Consider the following 18,729-nt stretch of genomic DNA (forward strand, 5'->3'; position numbering starts at 1 on the left):
TATAAACATACGTCAGATTTTATGTCTACCGACACTAAGTAAGTATACTACAACAAACTTAAAGTAAGGAGTACACCGGTCCTGCTTGCTATAAAATAAAACGACTATATCGTAATTATTATTATATATAATTAAGTTAGCGTTTAATTTGTGACATGATTAAGTTTTTGCTTTTAAGCAACCATCCAAGGTAGGAGGCAGGTAGGGTAGTACCATATATTTGAGCTTCTAAGGTTGAATTAATGTTTAATTAACGTTTCTGTTGAGGATCGCTCAGTCAGTCAAAGATGATTTTATGCTACAGCGTTTAACAATACGCAAAGCACATTCACATATCAGTAACACACTTTGTTTAGAATCATGAGTGTGCATACGTCTATAGCATAAGGGACACCTCAAGAAAGAAAATAAATATCCGTGTATTCCGAAATAAATGTACAGTGGCAAATACTTTGGGGTACTTTTCTTACGGCATGATATTTGTTAAGCATATCAGTGCCGACGTTCATGCAGTCTTATAGCATAGACTGCTCCGCTCGATGCTGGCTCAGTTCTTCTTTTCACGTCTTCTGTAGTTCTTCTTTCCAAGAATCCGTAGTAGCTCACTAGGCATTCGGTAGGGCCTTTCTCGTGATCCGTCATTCTGGTTTGTGTCTTCAACTGAATTACGGTACGAAAGATAACAACTACTAATGAATGTGATATTTAACGAAAGGCATTTTTCGGCTTGCTTACAACGCGTCTTGCGCAGGCCTCTGCTGTCGAACTCGGCAAAGTAGTCTGGCTAATGAAATTTGTAATCGCCTGTTGTCCTTACAGCTGTTTAGAGTGGAAAATCTGGTTGACTTTCAGGTACAAATGAGAATCGATTAATCTTATTTTCTTCATTCTAGCAACCTAGCCGCGATTTGAGGCAAAAGAATAATATGTAGTTATGAGACCTTTTCTCGGCCGGAAATCTCTGTTAGCAGTGAATCATTTAAACATAGAAGCATATGTCGTAGTTAATTTTATCCACAGGTGCTTAAAATAAGCCTTACTAGAAGGTTTCATCAAATGGGACAACTTACGGAAGCACAAAAACAGCGTGTCTATAACGTTATTGTAAACGTTGAAAAAGCACGAAATAAGCACATATGAGCTTAGTGCTACCGCCTGTAAAAAGATGCGATGTTATTAGTTACTACAGCATATGGGCAAAAAGGACAGGCGCAGATGATTATCTTTAGAGTGATGTTTTACTTCCAATGACACACAATTTTTTAATTCGATATCTGACTTACCGCAACAGGGGCTGCAATATATTTGGGTTCCTTCAGTTCTAAACCGCTTCGTATATCCTCTCGATGTAGAATGAAGAAAGTGATTGCCGAAATGCTTATCGTAGTGGTTACCTTAGCAATGAAAATGATAAAATTTGTCACCTGAAAAACAAAAACACATTTGACGTCCGCAGAAGCCCTAATCTGTGTCTCGCTGGAAAGCAACTTTCTTACGTTTAGTGCAAGCATACTATTGATTATCTTTTAAAGTTGACTGGGACGCCTTGCTATTTGATCAGGAAAAATAGGATGAAACTTCTTTTGCATTCTTCTGGGCTAGCACGAGACTCTCAGTTGTCAACCTCTATATGCCGTATGTGTAATGAAAACACACAAAAATAGTCTAACGAAACTAGACGGAATGAGGTGAAATAAAATAAAAAGCTGTACTTTCTATGGATTTTTTTTCTTGGCAAAGCGCCTCAATTTTATGAATCAGTTATAGACATAATGGCCTGAACAACTTAACTAAAAGCCTTTAAATAATAAAAGATACCTTAGTAACGATTAGTGCTCGGAGTATGTTGCTGACGATTAGGTTAAATGTCTTCGAAGCAGAATAGCAGAAACTTTTACCGTACATTGCTACCATAATGTAGGCGTTCTTGTTCACGTAAATAAGAGATTTCGTAAGGAGCCAGAGACAGCATACGCAGCATCTGATGAAGATCGCATTGTACATTTTATCCCGATGAGAAGAGTAGTAAATTGTTCCTTTTCTTTTTGTTAGAAATCATTAGCAAAATAAGTACATGCACGCCAAGGGAATAAGTACATCCACTGCCTATATTTTCACCATTAAGGTATACTGGGTCAGCGATGAAAGTTAAGGAAAAACTTGCACCAGATAGAAATGAAATCCAAGATCTTAATTTTAGACTGGAGTCGAAAAGCTTAGTAAAGCTAAAATCCTTAGTGCAATTAGCACAATCATGGAGAACTTTGAACAAAAAAAAAGTTCACGAACTGTTCAATCTGCTGTTATAACAACATGCAATGATTGGGCATCGTACCACGATCTTGTTTACTGTTAACCAATAATATAGCTTCTTCAATGCCATAATAAATTATGCTTTAATGAAGGTACGTTGCATAACGGGTGAGATTAAACATATCAAAAATAAAAAGAAAACCATTTAGATAGTAGAATTAGGCCATTGAAATACTTAACAATAGAATTTCGCGTGTCCGCTGATATACATACCTAAGAAGCGTCTTCATGCATGAGCTTGAGTTCACTTTTCTGGCTTTATGTTGAAATTTTTCAACAGCCGCTTTTACGAGTCCAAGTATGGTAATTACCAACGAACCAAGAGCCAACGTGCCCAAATGATACCGGACTATTACACCGATTGAGGATACTACTGCCATGCATTGTGGTTCCTGAGCATCACAATCAGGAGCGAAAGTTATAGAAATACAGTGTAGATTTCTTTACGTTTCCTTTCGAATAATTGCCATTGACTTTCTAACGACACACCATTGGTGGTTATACAATTAGACTGTTAACAAGTAGTGCTAAACGAGAAATGTCAGTAGGACGCTGCGAATTACAAAGTTAAAGAAAAAAATTGATTGCGTAATGCGACTAATGAGCCTTATTTGCGGATATACGATCAAGATATCTAAGTAGAATCTGAAATTGTCGTCAGTGCCTAATGCTAAAAATAATACGTTTTTAGCTCGTCGCGGCAGCACCCGACTAAAGACGAACAGAATAAGAAGTAAATTCAGACCTTACAAGGTTTCCTTTATAAAACCAAATAGGATAGTCTAAGATAGCTTGAGTAACTGGATCGGCCCGAGTTCAATGTCTTGACTGTGTTAACATTAATATACGCAAAACTGTAGTGTACAGTAGACATATTTGTGCCACTATAATGCGCGTAATTTGGGAAGATTTTCCTGTGAAGAGCTTCGAACAATTACGTCATATTAAAGCTTTTTTCTAAAAAGAATCCTGGGACCAGGTGGAATTAACCATCGGAAAAAATGCCTCGCGTATCTGCTCGCCGGCTCTGCTCTACCTTCGACCAACGGAAGCCTTCAAAACAAACCCTAGAGGCTAGGAGCAAAGATCTACGGGGATTGATGGGACTATTCTGCTTCAACTGCGTTGAGAAGGGACAAATCGACTCAACAGATATACCTTCACTCGCTTTGCTGTACATAGGTTGAGATTTCTACAAGGACGACGATGCATGTAGGTGCTGCAGATTCGGAGGAAACTGTGATAAATATCATGTCGCTTCTTGTCTCCGGTACTATGTTTAGAATATCTGGGAAATTTCTCGAATTTGTTATAGAAACTCAACGAAACTCGTGTTAACACAAAGTATTTCAAATGGTGTTATCTATTTCCTTTGATATTGTTGGAATATTTTGTTATTAACCTGTATTTATTATTTACAACATACGTGAACATACGATATTACATAAAGTTTGATTAGTATTTGTGCAATCGGCGTAACCTAAAGTTGCTCGTCCACAGAAAGGCTGACGCATTTGAAAGCCGACTCTTTTACGTCGCCCTATACAAAAATTAATATGTAACTATCTAAAGCGATGCCTTCAGTCATCTAAAATTCTCTTATTGATTTTGCGTCTTTCAACCAAAATTATAGCCAGTTACCTTAAAGAAACAACGAGCACTTGGTGAGAACTTAAAAAGTGCTTTTGGGACTTCACAGAAACGCCTGATTGTTATCAAGTCTTTTTTACTCTTGTTCATGTATGACTAGATCTATATTTGGCCCCTGAAGATGGCGTAATCGATTTGGTAGATTTTGGTTCGAATCAGAACATAGGCAAATAAAATCTCAAAGGTGGGTGTTTAGGGAATTGCGCATGCTAATACATACCCTGGGTGCAGTCTCGAAGTTCGAAAACGAAATTAAACATACGACTTCAATGAAACAAGGTTAAGACACAATTTATTCCCACTGAATATTATCTTAATACAAGTGTCCTTACCAGCTCTTGTAAGTGTTGATACCGAAGTAATTCTTCCGTCCGAATATCACAATGAAGCTGGCATGTTCTATTATCTAAAGTAAGTCAACCGTTTTATTAGCAATTTCGAACACGACCAATTAGCCTCTGTCCTTTTTTATGGTTATATGCTAAAAACCCAAACCTATTTTTTCCGAATGTCGGTCGTTTATGCATTGAACACCATGCATACATACATACATACAGATCTTCCACCAATTAAACCTTATGCTACTGTATCTTAATCTGAGGTTCCCATTCTACTGATAACGACGGAGCTACCGATAGAGCAATCGCTAGTAACAGTCCAGAGCAGTTTATTGGAAGGATAACTCCCGTGATATTGTTGCTTAGGCAGGACTGAAGAAAACATAAACCATTTTCTTTGCGTACATCATATTCAGTGGCGCCTTCTTTTCAGAGTCGGCCTCAGGTCTCAGTGACAATACATAGGTACAGAGTTTTCGTTTCGACTTCTCTGTTAGGCAACACAGTCGTCCATATTGACACTTCTAGTCGAGCACTGATTTTAAACTAGACATGAGGTTGAACGGAGCCATAAGTTACCATGCAATGTGCTGAGTGACCTTCGTTCCTTTCAATGTAAAGACATAGGCAGACACAGGCATATTTGCTTACCTCACTTTTATGTGTCCAGAAGTATTTGGCTACAGCGTGGGCAACAACAAGGTATCCGAAAGCGTTTATAAATAGAACCAGCCAGGTCCCACAAAACACATTGAAAATCTGTATAGCTACAGTATGCTGTAAAAAATCGATGAGTACTCCACAAAAGCTGGCGGCCATACCATTGTTAACATAATCCAAGTTCTTGAAGTCGTTGATGCATGTAGACTTCGCGTTGTCTTCATTGTGTACTGCCTGTATTATGCTTCGCAAAAGAAACAGTTTTATGAAATCAATCTACTCACTTATGTAGATATGGGATTCAAGCTCATATTTTAGGTACCTTGCTTGTTACAGAGCGTCGAGTGCGTGTGTCTTTGCGTGTGTGTGTTTCGGAACAAATGCTATCAATTGAGACGAAGTGCTTCTGACAGGGCTAAATCTTTATCAAAATCAGGTTGCAAGCAGCGTAAGAAGAATACAAATTGTCTTCATATCAAATCAGAACAAGCAGATTAGGGTGACAGTCAATCGGATTTAGAAATAACGATCAAACTTGTAGTTTGATTGATTATAGTTCGAAATCCTAAACGAAATTTATTGCACTTGTCCTTATAGAGTTCCGAGTTGGCTGGATCAAATGGGGTGTTCTGTGGTTTTCCACACAACAAACGAGAGAAGATAAGTGTGTCTCACGTGGATAAACTCACAATCCAAGTGCAACCAGTAACGCTAAACCAGCAGCCTGTAAGATGTACGGGAATACAGGAAACACAACCAATGTCGGTAAACTGGCGATTGCCCTGCGTTAATCAAATGAAGAAAGAGCCAAATTACATACAATGTATAAGGAGGGGAGGGCAAAAGTAGTCTTAGTGTAGGATCAGACCTTAGAAGGAAAGCTCACATTCATTTTCATCGTTTGCTAATGTTTAATGAACAGTAGCATGCTATATAGCATCTATTTCAATTATAATCTTTCTTTTTTTCTTTTTTTTGTAACTTGTTGAAGTCAAACACGCGGACCCTTTGTGAGCATACTTTTGACCCTCCTTTATTTAGGCTTATTCTTTATCTGCGTTTTTTTCCAGATAGCAATTACCGATCACCTGGATCATCTGAGCCATGTTGCCAACGATTTTTTAAAAAAATTTTTCATCATAGGTGCTGTATACTATATTTATATTGTTTAAATAAGCATAATGCTGATAATAAAGTGATAGACGCTTTTGGATTTCATTGACTCAGGCCATTAGGATTGAAATATAGATAAGCGTTATACATGTCCTACCGTGACGCTTGTTTAATCAGGGCGATGGCTATTTGAACTCTCTTTCGTAGAAAAACCAAGAGGACGAGCATAAGCAAGAAGAGGAGACCCAGGACTCCGCTAATCCCGGCCCAAATATACCAGCGACTCTATGAAAGAAACATCCGTTGAACACAAATATGATACGGTTTGCAATTAATCTTGGTATTCTAATACTACTTAATTACCTATAGTTAAGCTTTGACTAGGTTCTAATTTTGTCAAAATTAATTCTTTTAATGTAACAAGTATCCTGATATTGTTTTAACCGTCATAAAACGGACAATTTCAGTAGTAAGCTTTCATATATTAAGGTAAAAGACTAACGTTTAGGTTAACGACCTTAGGAAAGTATAGGACTCTCGTAGAGTCATGCACAATTTCGTAAAAGTACAACTAATAACACTAATGTGTTTGTCCTGATTCTGTCTAAGGGAAATTTTTTTACTAGTCTCACTACTCAATCAAAATGAGACTGTTTGAAAGTTTAGTCAGAATGAATAAATTGCTCGATATTTATATCTTATACTTTTTTTACAGCTACGTTTACCAATGCAAACGGATCGAGCTCGCCGACTCATTTGGACATCTGAATAGAGTTTAAGATCACGATCTTTTTGTAGACCTGGACAAGTTATGAGGATCCAGTCTAAGAAGACTCCGTTGAAATTTCCTCGTAGTCGATGCTCGGCTATTTATGTCAGAGACTTATTCATATTTTAGAAACGTAACAATAGTTAAGAGTGCTTCAGTATATCCCTGTGGCCTCCGAAGACGAGTGGGCAATTTAGTAAAAATGGCACTACACAGTCATTCACAAAAATTCAGATTACTTCTGAAGTTCTTTCATGCAACACTGGGTATGGAATTTTGCAGCTGATCGATCGATTTGGTTACCCTGTTAGTTTAAGTTAATATTTGACAAGAAAAACGTCAACAGATACTACCGACAGTATCGCAAGCCGGGTTATAAATCAACTGAGAGAAAAAAAAACAACTGAACAATTGTAACAGGTGTCTTCATCTTATTTGTTGTTATTGTATTTAGGCATGTGTAGCAGCGTAGAACCGGCAACCCTCAAGCAATAAATGTAACACTATAAAAGCGTGTTTCTATATGTAATTGTTGAATCGCTATAAAAAGTTTTGGCCCACATACCTTCAGGTAGTTTAGGTCGTTTAAGGTTTCAAAATTTATATCGCTTTTCGGATCGATTAAACGCAGTGTGTATGCCTTGTGACCCGTGAATACAGCCACTATTAAAGAAAATAAGCCACGGAATTACAATATGAGTACATCTCGCGACTAAAATATGCTTCTTCATAAAAACGCGAACTTCGATAAACGCCCAACAGTCACCTTAGCTAGTTTTTTAATAATGTAGTTTATGGTGAAAAAAACCAATATAATGATAACACACACACACTGAGATCTGTTCTTAAGCTGAATTAATTACTATTAGTATTTACTATTATTAATAACTGTTATGAGGATGTTTTGTATGTTAAACATTGGTGAAAGGAATCGTTTTTTTTGTTTTGAAAAGTCTTTAACAGAGTGAATCGCTGAACAACGACTAAATGAATCATGAAAGTAGATTCAAGTAGGGACAATAGCGATACATTCTAAGCTAAACTAATTATATTGATTAGGCGAGACAATGTTAGGACAGATTAATAAGCTACTAACAGCCGCCGAAGACGATAAGAAAATTGTAGAATGAAGTCCAAACGATGACACTGGCGAAAAATCGCATCAATAGCGTCCATACAAAGGCTATCAGCAGAGCTACTCCTAGCAAGCTGAAATCGATTACCTCAGATTAGTTGAATAGCAGATGAAGCTTGCACTGTATACACCAAATCTACAATAGTTTTCTATTTTGTTATACATTAAAGTTTTTTTTTTTCTTCATTTAGCTCTTCAGGAGCTCCATGCGTTGACAAAAACAATATGTGTAGACTTGGTAAATCAATGCTTCATAGCAGGAAGTTTCAAGTACGTCTTCTCGTTTGCCATTTCACCAGGTTCTTATTGATAAAGCGAAAGGTAGCCCCCACTAATAATTATAGGTAGAAGGTAAACATCCTTTTCACCACGTTGAACCTAAAATGGAATCTCGCCGCTGCCAGCATGATCAGATTCACCCTTCAAATTGCAAGTTTCATTTCCCTTAATTATTTGCCATTATAATGTTATCAGAATTTGAGCTTGGTTATGCTGTAATGAAATGGATTAACGTTCTAAAAATAAGACAATTCGATCTTGCAGGTTTTTGGTGAAACTCGGAAGATTTGTGCCACAGAAAGTGACCGGTTTCACAACAGTCTGTACAGCCATGAGAACGGATAGGTTCGCTTTCAATGTGCTTAAATATTTTTTTTTTTTTTAAACAAGTATATCGAAATCGTTTTTATATTCTAAAAAAGTATGAAATTTATAATACGAACCTTGCCCGGAGTCAATCCTGTCAAAAATAACTTGATCAAAAAGAATTTCCTTAAGTTGCCTAAAATAGTTGGCTGCGATTTAGATAGTATTCAGTATATTTTTTTAATTATAATCTCACGTGGTACTCAATCGTAGCTTATTTCTGTTTAAGATAATATTCTGTAATGAAAATTTATAAATAACCATATCTTGCCATTCTATTAGTTCTTTCTGGACAGAAAGTGAATACTGTTTTGTAACCGCATGTGGATGCAGATAAATAAGAATGTAAAAAAGCTTTATTTACAGTCTGGTAAATAGGCTTGCATTGAAAAGTAAAAGTTGACTTTTGGTGGGACGTACCCCAGGATAACAGGGTACGCATCTGTTACGTCCCAGAAGATATAGAATGCCATACTAAATGCTTGTAGACGGTCGCAAACTTCTCTGCAAAGTATAATAATAAATAACTTCTTGAATTTAATTGCCGTGGCTTAGCAAAAGAAAACTAGTACTTGCCGATAAATATTAACGAGAGCACGAGAAACACTTATTTGTTAAAGCTAACTAAAAATATCTGTCAAATGGCGTGAGGAGTACGAACAAACTCTCGTAAAATGAACTTATCAATATCAATTATAATTATTACTGTTGTTATTGATAATCTGTTAACATAAATATTTTGGCAGAACTTATCACAGCTGTTTCTTGATATAGCTAACCTACGAGGATCAAATTCAGCCTCAGTAAAAATACGTTTCTTAAATGTAGTACGCTTTGTCTCACAAGTTTTTTAGAAATATCCCAGTACAAATTTAACTTCATTAGCATTTAACAAACTTCATTAGAAATCTTAATCACATTATTAATTAACAGAATCATTCAACCAGCCATGATGATTTCTACCATACTTTTTCCTACGGGGAAAAATGCCAAAATTTTATAGATGTTTTCATAGCTAGTTTGCCTCTTATAGCTCGTTTGCTTGGTGTAAGGTGTCAGCGCCGCGATTCTTGAGAAGCTCGTTGAGGGAACAAACCATTAGCTAAATTCGGTCACTGTGACTAGATCGGTGTCCTGTCACACCTGTCCCTGCAATATTTTTATGGGCTTTTTAAGTAAATAGGAAATCGTTTTTAACTAACGTGAGAGCTTCGCGAGTTGTATCTGGGTAGGGCGTGCTGGCTGTGCTGAATTCAGTAGTTTTGCTGGGCTCGCAGTTTCCTACAGGTATGCAAATACCCAGGACTGAAAAGCAATCTATCAGTTATTAACTCTATGCAGTTTTTATTCTAAGACGTACATTTACGTAAGCGCAGAGTGAGCGACGGTAACGCGCTTATTCCTGCCCGCCAACGTCAAGGTTAAAGAATGTAAATGAACCGCTGGTCGAAGGTTGACAGTACATCAGCTAGCGGCTAAGGATTTCATAACCTAACTGCGTTCGCTAGCAGCTCATTTGTCATCTACATTCACTACCGCAATACTCGGCCACCACCATTGCATAAACCCCGCGCATTTACGCTTTGCGCCGTAGTGATTGACATCACATCGGGTAACGCTTTGGGGCTAGTTACCTCTTTAACGGCTGCACGCCGTCACCACAGTTCTACAGTCGTCCACTGTCGTAATACGTACTGGGCGTCTTCTATTGTTAGGCTTCTTTACGGTTAGTGTGACAATATATTACAGCATGTGGCCATCTATCCCTCGCATAGCACGCATCTGTCTGGTCAGTCACACTTTTCGTGGTCAATAGTTTTCCGCGGCCAATTCTTTTTTTCTGCTTCAGTCGCAACCGGTGCTAATGGTAAGCCCATGAAACCTGCCTTTTGCAGTGATCTGACCGGGGGCTGATGTATTCCGGACAAGCTTGGTTGCTTCCACAAGTCTGAGCATAGGCAAGCTGCGTTCCCACCACCAAATTGTGAAACACTAGGGTATTGGTAAGCTAGCCGCTAGGGCTTTCATGCCCTACCTACATCTGAGCTAGCAGTTGCGCATCATTGATAGTTAGGTCTGTTGACCTAATGAGACCCCGACTAGGGATCAAAGTAGGATATGGTCAACAATTAGTTTATAAATGGGTTTGCAGCTCCTTCCCTACTAATTTTCTAGATGACAATTTTTGAGCAGTGGAAACAGGATTCGTAATTTTAAAGACCCTGCTATGCAGGGAAGCTAAACAATTAGGTCAAAGTAAGCCCCACTTACTTGATGTTATATACAGACCCCCATTAACTGTATTATTCTTACTAAGCATTTTCTTATGTGTAAGGCCCTTCCAGTGCAAATCCAACGCAAATCCTATTATTTTTCAGGATAAATGTATGTCTTTATATTTGGATGTATTTTTCATTGCTTTAAACAGATGTGAAGATATTGCCTTTGGCCACTCGTACCAACCTTGTGTAGAAACCTGCTATTAATCAGTGTGTTGCTTGGTATTGGGTGAGATATTGAGAAACAGTGAAATTTCCTGTTTTCCAAGCGCTTTTTATATAGTTCACGGGGCACCGTGCGTAAAAGCATAATAAAACAATCGAACTGAACCGTCATCATGTAGTAGTAGTAGTAGACGGAAGCAGTGATGAATTTCAGTGTTCAATAATTCATTAAACTCAATTAAAAATAATACGTTCAACATTTCGAAACATGAGTGAAGAAAAAGCACAGACTACGTACATTCGCGAGACTGAAGAACATAGTTCGTGCAAATATCTCTCGTGCAAAATTGACTTTCCTTAGACATCGAGGTCATGTTCGGGCAGCTCTCAACGCAGAATGTTCTAGTACACTTGAACGTTGGGAAGATCTTGCCTGATTCACGTGTAACGCATTGTTCCAGATTTTCTATGTACAAAATCCGTTTGTTCCTAAACCAATCAGAAAGTCAAATGTTATCAACGACAGTTGACTGTCTGCTTAGGAAATTCCAACTCCAGAGTGAAATGCCAGACTAGCTTATCGTGGAGCAAGAATCTCAAAAGCCCCTAGGTTTCGCCGACAACCGCACGACCACCACACATTCGCTGCTTGCTGATTATTTATAAATTATTCTTGATATGTAAAATTGTTTGTAATTGGTTCCGCTGGCTTATATCAAATTAGCGTCATTGGTAACATAATTTACTCTAGCAAATCACCAAGAAATCTTGCGACAGCGTAAAACAATACTCATATTCAGTAACTTTTGTTTCTCTTCGCCTCATACTTGACTTACGTTAAATGGCGAGTTCCACACAGGTTTCCATTGGAGTCTTTGTGTGGCATCAGATTTTCGAGATTGACATTTTTTATCGCTGAAAAACACGGTTAAGAGCTCGTACCTTATAACTATACCATACTGCTTGCATGTTGCTTCTACGATTTGACCGACATTTTTCTGAATTCACAAGAACGTTTCTTTTGAATGACATGATATATCAGAAATACAGTGCAAGTATGTTATAGCTAAATGGTTATTTATTTAAACAAGATGGACGCGTTCGAAATAGAGCCGTCGCGAGACGGGAGCGATGCTGTAAAAGATGTAGAAGATCAAACGACGATGGAAATGATGCTCCACACATTCAAGATCACGTGCCAGTTTGCAAAGCCCAGATCGTCGCAAAAATTAGTCTAGATCTACACAAAAACAACTAATGAGCAAAATGTGATAGAGAAAGGAATATAAGTATTATTATTGACAATGTCAACAGAATAAGTAATTAACATGAAAGTATGAAATAGGCAATCAGTTAATTCGGCTGAGACAGTTTTCATGCTGTTGATTGGACATCGCGTAAAGCTATTGATGCTGCCTTCAGACTAAACAGAACGAGTACAATTTTTCGAGAAGCTTGCCTATTTTAATGAATATAAATGTTGCGCTTCTCATCCTCGTCTCAATGTACTCAGTGGATCTGCTGTTGTCTAAATAAATAATCGTTCCGAAGTAGTTAAATCTACTGGCCGGTATTTTCGTTTAGTGCCGACTGGCTACAGTTAATAGTTATGGTAAGGAAGTTGCATAACGAAGCAGGAGTGGGTTCTACGTAGAGCAAAACGATTGCAGCCGGAAACGGGGACACGAAGGCTCTCAGTTCATAATGTGCAAACTATTGATACAATCAACAGAATAGAGTCGTGACACGAAAAAAAAAAAAAAACGTAAGCAAGGTACGAACCTACGAAGGCAACTAGAGACCACAAGAATATCACCATGAGGAACAGAATTAGGAAGGTGATGTCTGTGCACGATCGGTTTACTTTTGTCGGTATGTTTAGCTGCTTCAAATGTTGTCTGTCATCGTATATGTGATGAGTATTCACTGATACCATTTCCATAGGAGACGGTGATCGACGCCTGGAAAACAACACACTAATGAATCTTCAAATGATGGAGTGGAGTTTTCTGATTACCTAGTTAGTAGTGCAAAACTAAAAAAGCTTTGGTCAAGTTAAATAGATCTCCAAGATAATCATTACCGTGGATATGAGCAACAAAGCGTTGAAGAAGAAAAAAGTAAACAAAAGGTTTGGAGCTCATCCCCATTTGACTCAGACCTGACATACGAAGTCTCTGATTCGATCTCTAGCTAAACCTCGCCGATCCAAGTTCTCCATGTTAGTTTACTATTACATACGTTTGCAATAATTTGAATATAATTGCATTAATGCTGAGATATATGAGCTTTTAGAGAGAATGAATAAACAGAAGTATAAAAGACCCACCGCAGCGCAATTTTACATTGCTAGTAAAAAAACGTAAAAAACGGCAGGAAAGTAGCATAAAGGAGTTTAGAAGTTTTAATTTGTGATCGTTCTGTACATCACTCGCAAGATGATAATCGCGTAATCAACAGTTTTATGGTACCCAAAACACAGGTCAGTCCTCAAGAGGATATAATGTTCTCGGTTCACAAAGTACATCACTGAAGTCAGCAACTAGTGCTACAGAGGTAAGTGTTTACAGCCGAATCATGAGGTTTTCTATTTCAGTTTCTTTTGTAGTTAATGCAGTAACGCTTAACTAACCGCATGGGTGTCTGGATTGAATAAGAAGATACAGTTTAGACAGAACTGTAAGGCGCAACATGCCTGATGTATAACATTGCACGATAATCGGGACATTATATTGTAACGATTTCCTTAATTATGAAAGCAGTACTAGAGACGAAGTGCGCTATTTGCATCCGATTGGACTGATCAACGATAAATTATGGTATAACATTATATATATTTCCTCACTAATTTACCGAGATTGACCGTTTCGATTGCTGTAATGACGATGTGGACGGTGATTATCGTCCGAATCGTTGAGGTGGCTTCTTCGGTCAGTCCGCTGGCCATCACGATAGTCTTCGTGGTGACTGTCTCTACCTCGAGCGTTCCGATGAAAAGACCTGCGTGCCCTGCGAGCGAGGAGGTTGGTAAAGAAGTAAGGATGTTCATAATTATTATTAGTAGTATTATTTTAATAGCATTTATTATTATATTATCTACCTATATGGGGGGAGCTTAACCAGCGGAATAAATTCACAGTTAGCTTTACATGTACGGAAAATATTTGTAGGTTATGGAGAAGCAGGCAAAAACAACAGACATTCTCTAAGTCCTTTTATAAAAGTATATATATCTATATGTGAAATTTTATTCAGGTATTTACTATTCCTCCAGAATCGTCCTTCTACTTATTATTACCTTCCACAATGGTCGTCACAACTGTCGTCGCTTGATGAGTAGTGCCGACCCATCTCGGCATAGATTTATTGACGGGTCTACCTGAAGTTAGCGTCAAATTACTATGTAGTTATTTAAATCTTTTCTTTTTTTTTTTTTTTTTAAAATATCCTTCAACTTCAAACACTCTGAGCCATATGATGTCAACGAACAATGTCATAACACCATATTTACGCACATTTACCTTCGAATCTTTTAAAACCTCCTCCTTACCGAAACCAGAAGTGGTGTTCTTAAAAGTAGAATGTAGATTCATTGTTTTTTGTGTAAAGACATACGTAAATTCATGCGCTTATAATTGTAAATAAGCTAATGGGTAACAGTTGAAAGATTCAACAGTGAATTGATGACATAACTGATTTCACTTGACCAATTTTGCGAATTCGTCGGACAATTTTGACGAATACGGTGATAGAGATTGCTCTTTTATTGACGAGATCTTCGACAGGTGCCGCCATTTTATGCAGTTTTCTTGTAGTAATTCAAACCTAACCATCGACACCTACTACTACTACTACCTAATAATTTGTTTCCTTTCCATTGACTTGACCGCGGCTTTCTCTTAACTAACGACTTACATGACTGCATAGTGGGAAAAGCAAAATATCCTTACGTCTAAGTAACTATCAAAACGTTCGTGCAAAGAGCAGCGTAAACACTAACTAATTTATGAATATCGACTATAAATATTAGCTCCTCTTCCAGTTTTTCTAATGTGAACAATGTTGCAATACGTCGTCACTAATCCAACGTTTTATGTAACTCGAAATGCTCTTTGATTTTTCCACATTTCGACTTTTAACCCGATTAACAGAACTTTTCTTTGATGCTATCAAAATGTTCTGAAAAATAAAAATTGAATTTTTATTTTTCCTGAAGTATATTTCCTGAATTTTTATTTTTTTCTTGAAGAATAGTGTAATGGCATCACATAAAGGTTCTGTTAATTCTATAAAAATAAATTTATCGAGTTCCCTACTCTACTGGATATAACCCAACATTGCACCAACAAAAACATTGGAACTAGTATGTCCGTATCCCGATAACGTAACGGGAGCTCCAGCGATTTTTACAACTTGACAAAAATGCCGACAGATTTATAGGTGGCCGTTGACACACAAAGGTACCAGTTTCATCAAATCTATATCTGATGGCTTTCGAGTTCCACCAAAAGTTGATTCTCAACTAAGTAAGAAATAGTGCAAGGCCTCAATAATGATTTCATCTCTGCACTTATTTTCACATTGGGCGTTGCGGAAATTTGGGCGATAAATTACATAGCGACTATTATTGTCCAAGTTAAAATCAGATTTTAGCGCTTGTAGTGGTCTTACAACCAGCACAAGAAGTGCTAACAAGCTCTTTTCAAGATATTTACGAGCACACTATAGAAAAAGCTATGGGTTTATCAGAATAAAATTGATAGCAAGCAGGAGATCGTTAAATTAAAGGACAAGTGATCATAAAGACTGCAGCAAAGCTTAGAAAAGGTAGGATATATTTAATGAAAAGTCCTGCACAGACTGTTAGCGTTTGTTGCTTTAAAGATTCGTAATAGAAAGATTTGTTTTTTTCTTCTCCTTTACACATATTACGTAGTTTTTTTTTCTGGATAAGGAAAGCTTGCGTTGAAATCATCGCTATAAAGCTCTACGCTAAGGAATTGCTGATAAAATCTATTCAGTATCCTTCTTATCTCTATATTTAAACAACGTTGGTCTGAGGCCTAATGAGAACTTCTGAACTAGTGCCTGTCGCTTACTATATACATCGGCTGCCAAATCTACAAATAAACAAAGCCAAAAGTCTAATTTTTAAGCACTTCCAAACCGCTTGGAGTAGCCATTAGAGTTAACATTAAAAAAAACACTCCATAAGATATGCGTTCTCGTACTGCTCTCAATGGCTGTTTTCACTTTATTGATATTTTACTTATTTGAAGACGGAAGCGAAATACGGGATCGTTAAATCCTTCCTAACACTTCCTAAAATTTGGAGAAGCATCACATTTTCGAAAAATGAGTGCATTTGGTCCTGTTGTTTTGTAAATTACGCTAAGGCAATTCTAGTCTTAAGATCGATTTGCGGCGATGAATTTGCCTCTAGACAACGTATATTAACTGATAGACCAGGGTTAATAAGCTTTAATAATTTCTTAACCATGTAACGTTAATAATACATAACCCTAAATCATAAACGAAGGAAGGCATACATTAGAAGCGTAATGACCTTTATTCTAGAACCATTACCTTCGTGGTCTTGATATTTCAAACCACTCCTAGACCAAAATTTCGGCCGCCCTTTGGGCAATAATCAATTTCAAACATTTTTAGCTTTGCCAACTAAATGTAAACTTCTCATCTAATATTATCGGAGTCCACTGAAGCTGAATCTAGGCGACAAGCAGGCGAACAGGCGATACCTTCGTAATAGTTTATGCATGAGCTATAGGGATATACCTAAAACCCTGAGCATTTGCCTGGTAACGCAACAGGGCCATACTGTTATTCTATGTTCCCGTAGAAAATCTATTTATATCACTGTACTATATTTGCTAAGCATCGCTTACGTTGAAGATACGCTTCTGTTGCTATACAAGCGAGTCTTCTCTTTTCATCAGTCAGCAGGATGTATTGCCATGCAAACTAAGCGTAAGTCACTTTGGCTTTCGTAATTAAAATAAATCTTAACGAAACGCAGATTTGATTTATATTTGAAATAGAAAAACACATATGGGCTTTCGGGTAAAAGATGTATGCCTCTGCCCATAGATCTAAACTGTACTTATTTAAATGTACCTAAGCTAAAAGCTTCAACATCGTACAGTATAGAGATTCTAGAATAAACTTATATTTTCTAGATATCTTCCTATCGTTCCGGCCTATATATAGTTCCATATAAAAAAAGTCTGTAGTGCCGCCAAAACTACTGACATAAATACAAATTTGAAGTAATTCATAACGTAAGGGGCTGAATAAAAAATCAAGAACACGATAAGTCACACTGGAGTAGGTGTGCATTGCAAATTCGAGGCGCAAACCACGGTTCATCTGTTGGCTTACCTCAGTGTTACCGCACTGTATTGATTCACCGTTACGCTCTTGCGTTGGTAATTGTCACAACTTAGAAACGAGTCTAACTACACAATCGTTTCATAGTTATCCAGAGGTTGGTCAGTGGGTAGTGCTGAATACTTAGGCCGCAACAAGGCTATATACGCGGGAGAAAGGGAGCACGAAAACGTCGACGAGGAGTGACTTTTTATACCTCTGAAACGGGTAACACAGATTGGTACTTAAAGTAGAATAGAAGCCATATTCATTAGGGTGCCATTTATGAAAGACAGCTCAAAAAAGGGGATTTGTCTGTTCAATAAGCCACCATCAAACATACTCGACTGCAGTGTAGGCGAGACAAGTTATAAATTTCTAGAATGGCAATTGACAGTTACTACTCTAGTAGCTTATTTTTTGACTAACTGATAGGTCTGTACAGGACATGGCTCTCCCTTAAATTCTACGGTCGCATAACGCGCTCGCAATTGTACTATGGTAAACCACCACAGGTTCGCAAAAACGAATCCTTTTCCTAGTGACCTTGAATTCATGCACAAGCATGGTCAGCGATTTGCTGAAACGCGTAGTTCCATATCTAGACCCTTTCTTTTCCGGCCAATAGCGGAGTTATCCCGGCTTCTACAATGGAAAGACGGATAATGGGCTTGCTATGATTAAATGATAAAGCGTTAATACTGCAAACTCTCACATTTGTGCGGAAGCATCCATGACCTAGCAAAGATGCAACGAGGTTAAGGTACGAACGGCAATTCAGGGTGCAGCGGCACTTACATTGTCTATAATATCTGTATGACATGAATCCAATAATTATATGAATACCCTAATTCTTTACGGATCTATTGCCTCTTTGTTTCGAGATCTATGTCCGGTATCGTCGTTGGGCATTCCATCAGGCAGACGGCTGGCTCCCGGCACAAAACCGTTTGTCTATGCCGAGGTTCGAACCTGGACCACAACGTGTCCCTAAGATCTGTTGCTTGCGGCTTTTCTCCTTACCTACACCCCCTGACTCGATTCATTCGTTCGAGCGAAATAGATACTTGCGTATTTAGGCATATACCGAATTGTCGAAGTGGTCAGGTTGAAATCGTATCATATGACCATAGACAATTTAATAATAAGGAGCGTTCACGTAAAATATTTTACAGAAAACTACAGGAACATTTAACCTAACGCGTCCGGGAACGGTCAATTTGTTTGAAACTTCCCAGACAAAAGTTGCATTGCCATAACCTTAGCTACAGTATG

The 18,729-nt window shown here is 37.8% G+C and overlaps 1 protein-coding gene across 9 annotated transcripts; it reads right to left on the reverse strand.

Annotated features, from left to right (window-relative positions):
• On the reverse strand, nt 1-17,936 carry LOC111249589 (choline transporter-like protein 2). 9 transcript variants are annotated; one of them, XM_022803647.2, is made up of 19 exons: nt 17,798-17,936; nt 17,467-17,673; nt 14,366-14,442; nt 13,921-14,076; nt 12,850-13,028; nt 11,904-11,982; nt 11,366-11,556; nt 9,826-9,928; nt 9,044-9,127; nt 7,940-8,052; nt 7,409-7,506; nt 6,232-6,359; nt 5,651-5,743; nt 4,953-5,205; nt 2,527-2,705; nt 1,819-1,981; nt 1,284-1,424; nt 1,071-1,155; nt 1-660 (listed from the first exon to the last, which is right to left on the reverse strand). In XM_022803647.2, the coding sequence occupies exons 3-19, from the start codon at nt 14,416-14,418 to the stop codon at nt 548-550; spliced, it is 2,211 nt and encodes a 736-aa protein (XP_022659382.1). In that variant the 5' UTR covers nt 14,419-14,442; nt 17,467-17,673; nt 17,798-17,936; the 3' UTR covers nt 1-547. The 9 variants fall into 9 exon arrangements, with proteins under 9 accessions (XP_022659382.1, XP_022659389.1, XP_022659364.1 ...); XM_022803654.2 differs by having other exon boundaries at nt 5,123-5,195; nt 14,366-14,446; XM_022803629.2 differs by having other exon boundaries at nt 14,366-14,446.
• Nucleotides 17,937-18,729: the final 793 nt, after the last annotated feature.

This window comes from Varroa destructor, unplaced genomic scaffold (assembly GCF_002443255.2).
Source record: "Varroa destructor unplaced genomic scaffold, Vdes_3.0 BEIS01000001.1, whole genome shotgun sequence".
Lineage (NCBI taxonomy): Eukaryota > Metazoa > Arthropoda > Arachnida > Mesostigmata > Varroidae > Varroa > Varroa destructor.

Coding starts and splice junctions, on each gene's coding strand:
- LOC111249589 (XM_022803647.2), bottom strand. CDS start 14,418: ATGGGTCGGCACTACTCATCAAGCGACGACAGTTGTGACGACCATTGT. Junction 11,983..12,849: donor GTCTCTAGTTGCCTTCGTAG/GTTCGTACCTTG, acceptor CGTGTTTTTCAG/CGATAAAAAATGTCAATCTC. Junction 7,507..7,939: donor TCTTATCGTCTTCGGCGGCT/GTTAGTAGCTTA, acceptor TTTCTTTAATAG/TGGCTGTATTCACGGGTCAC.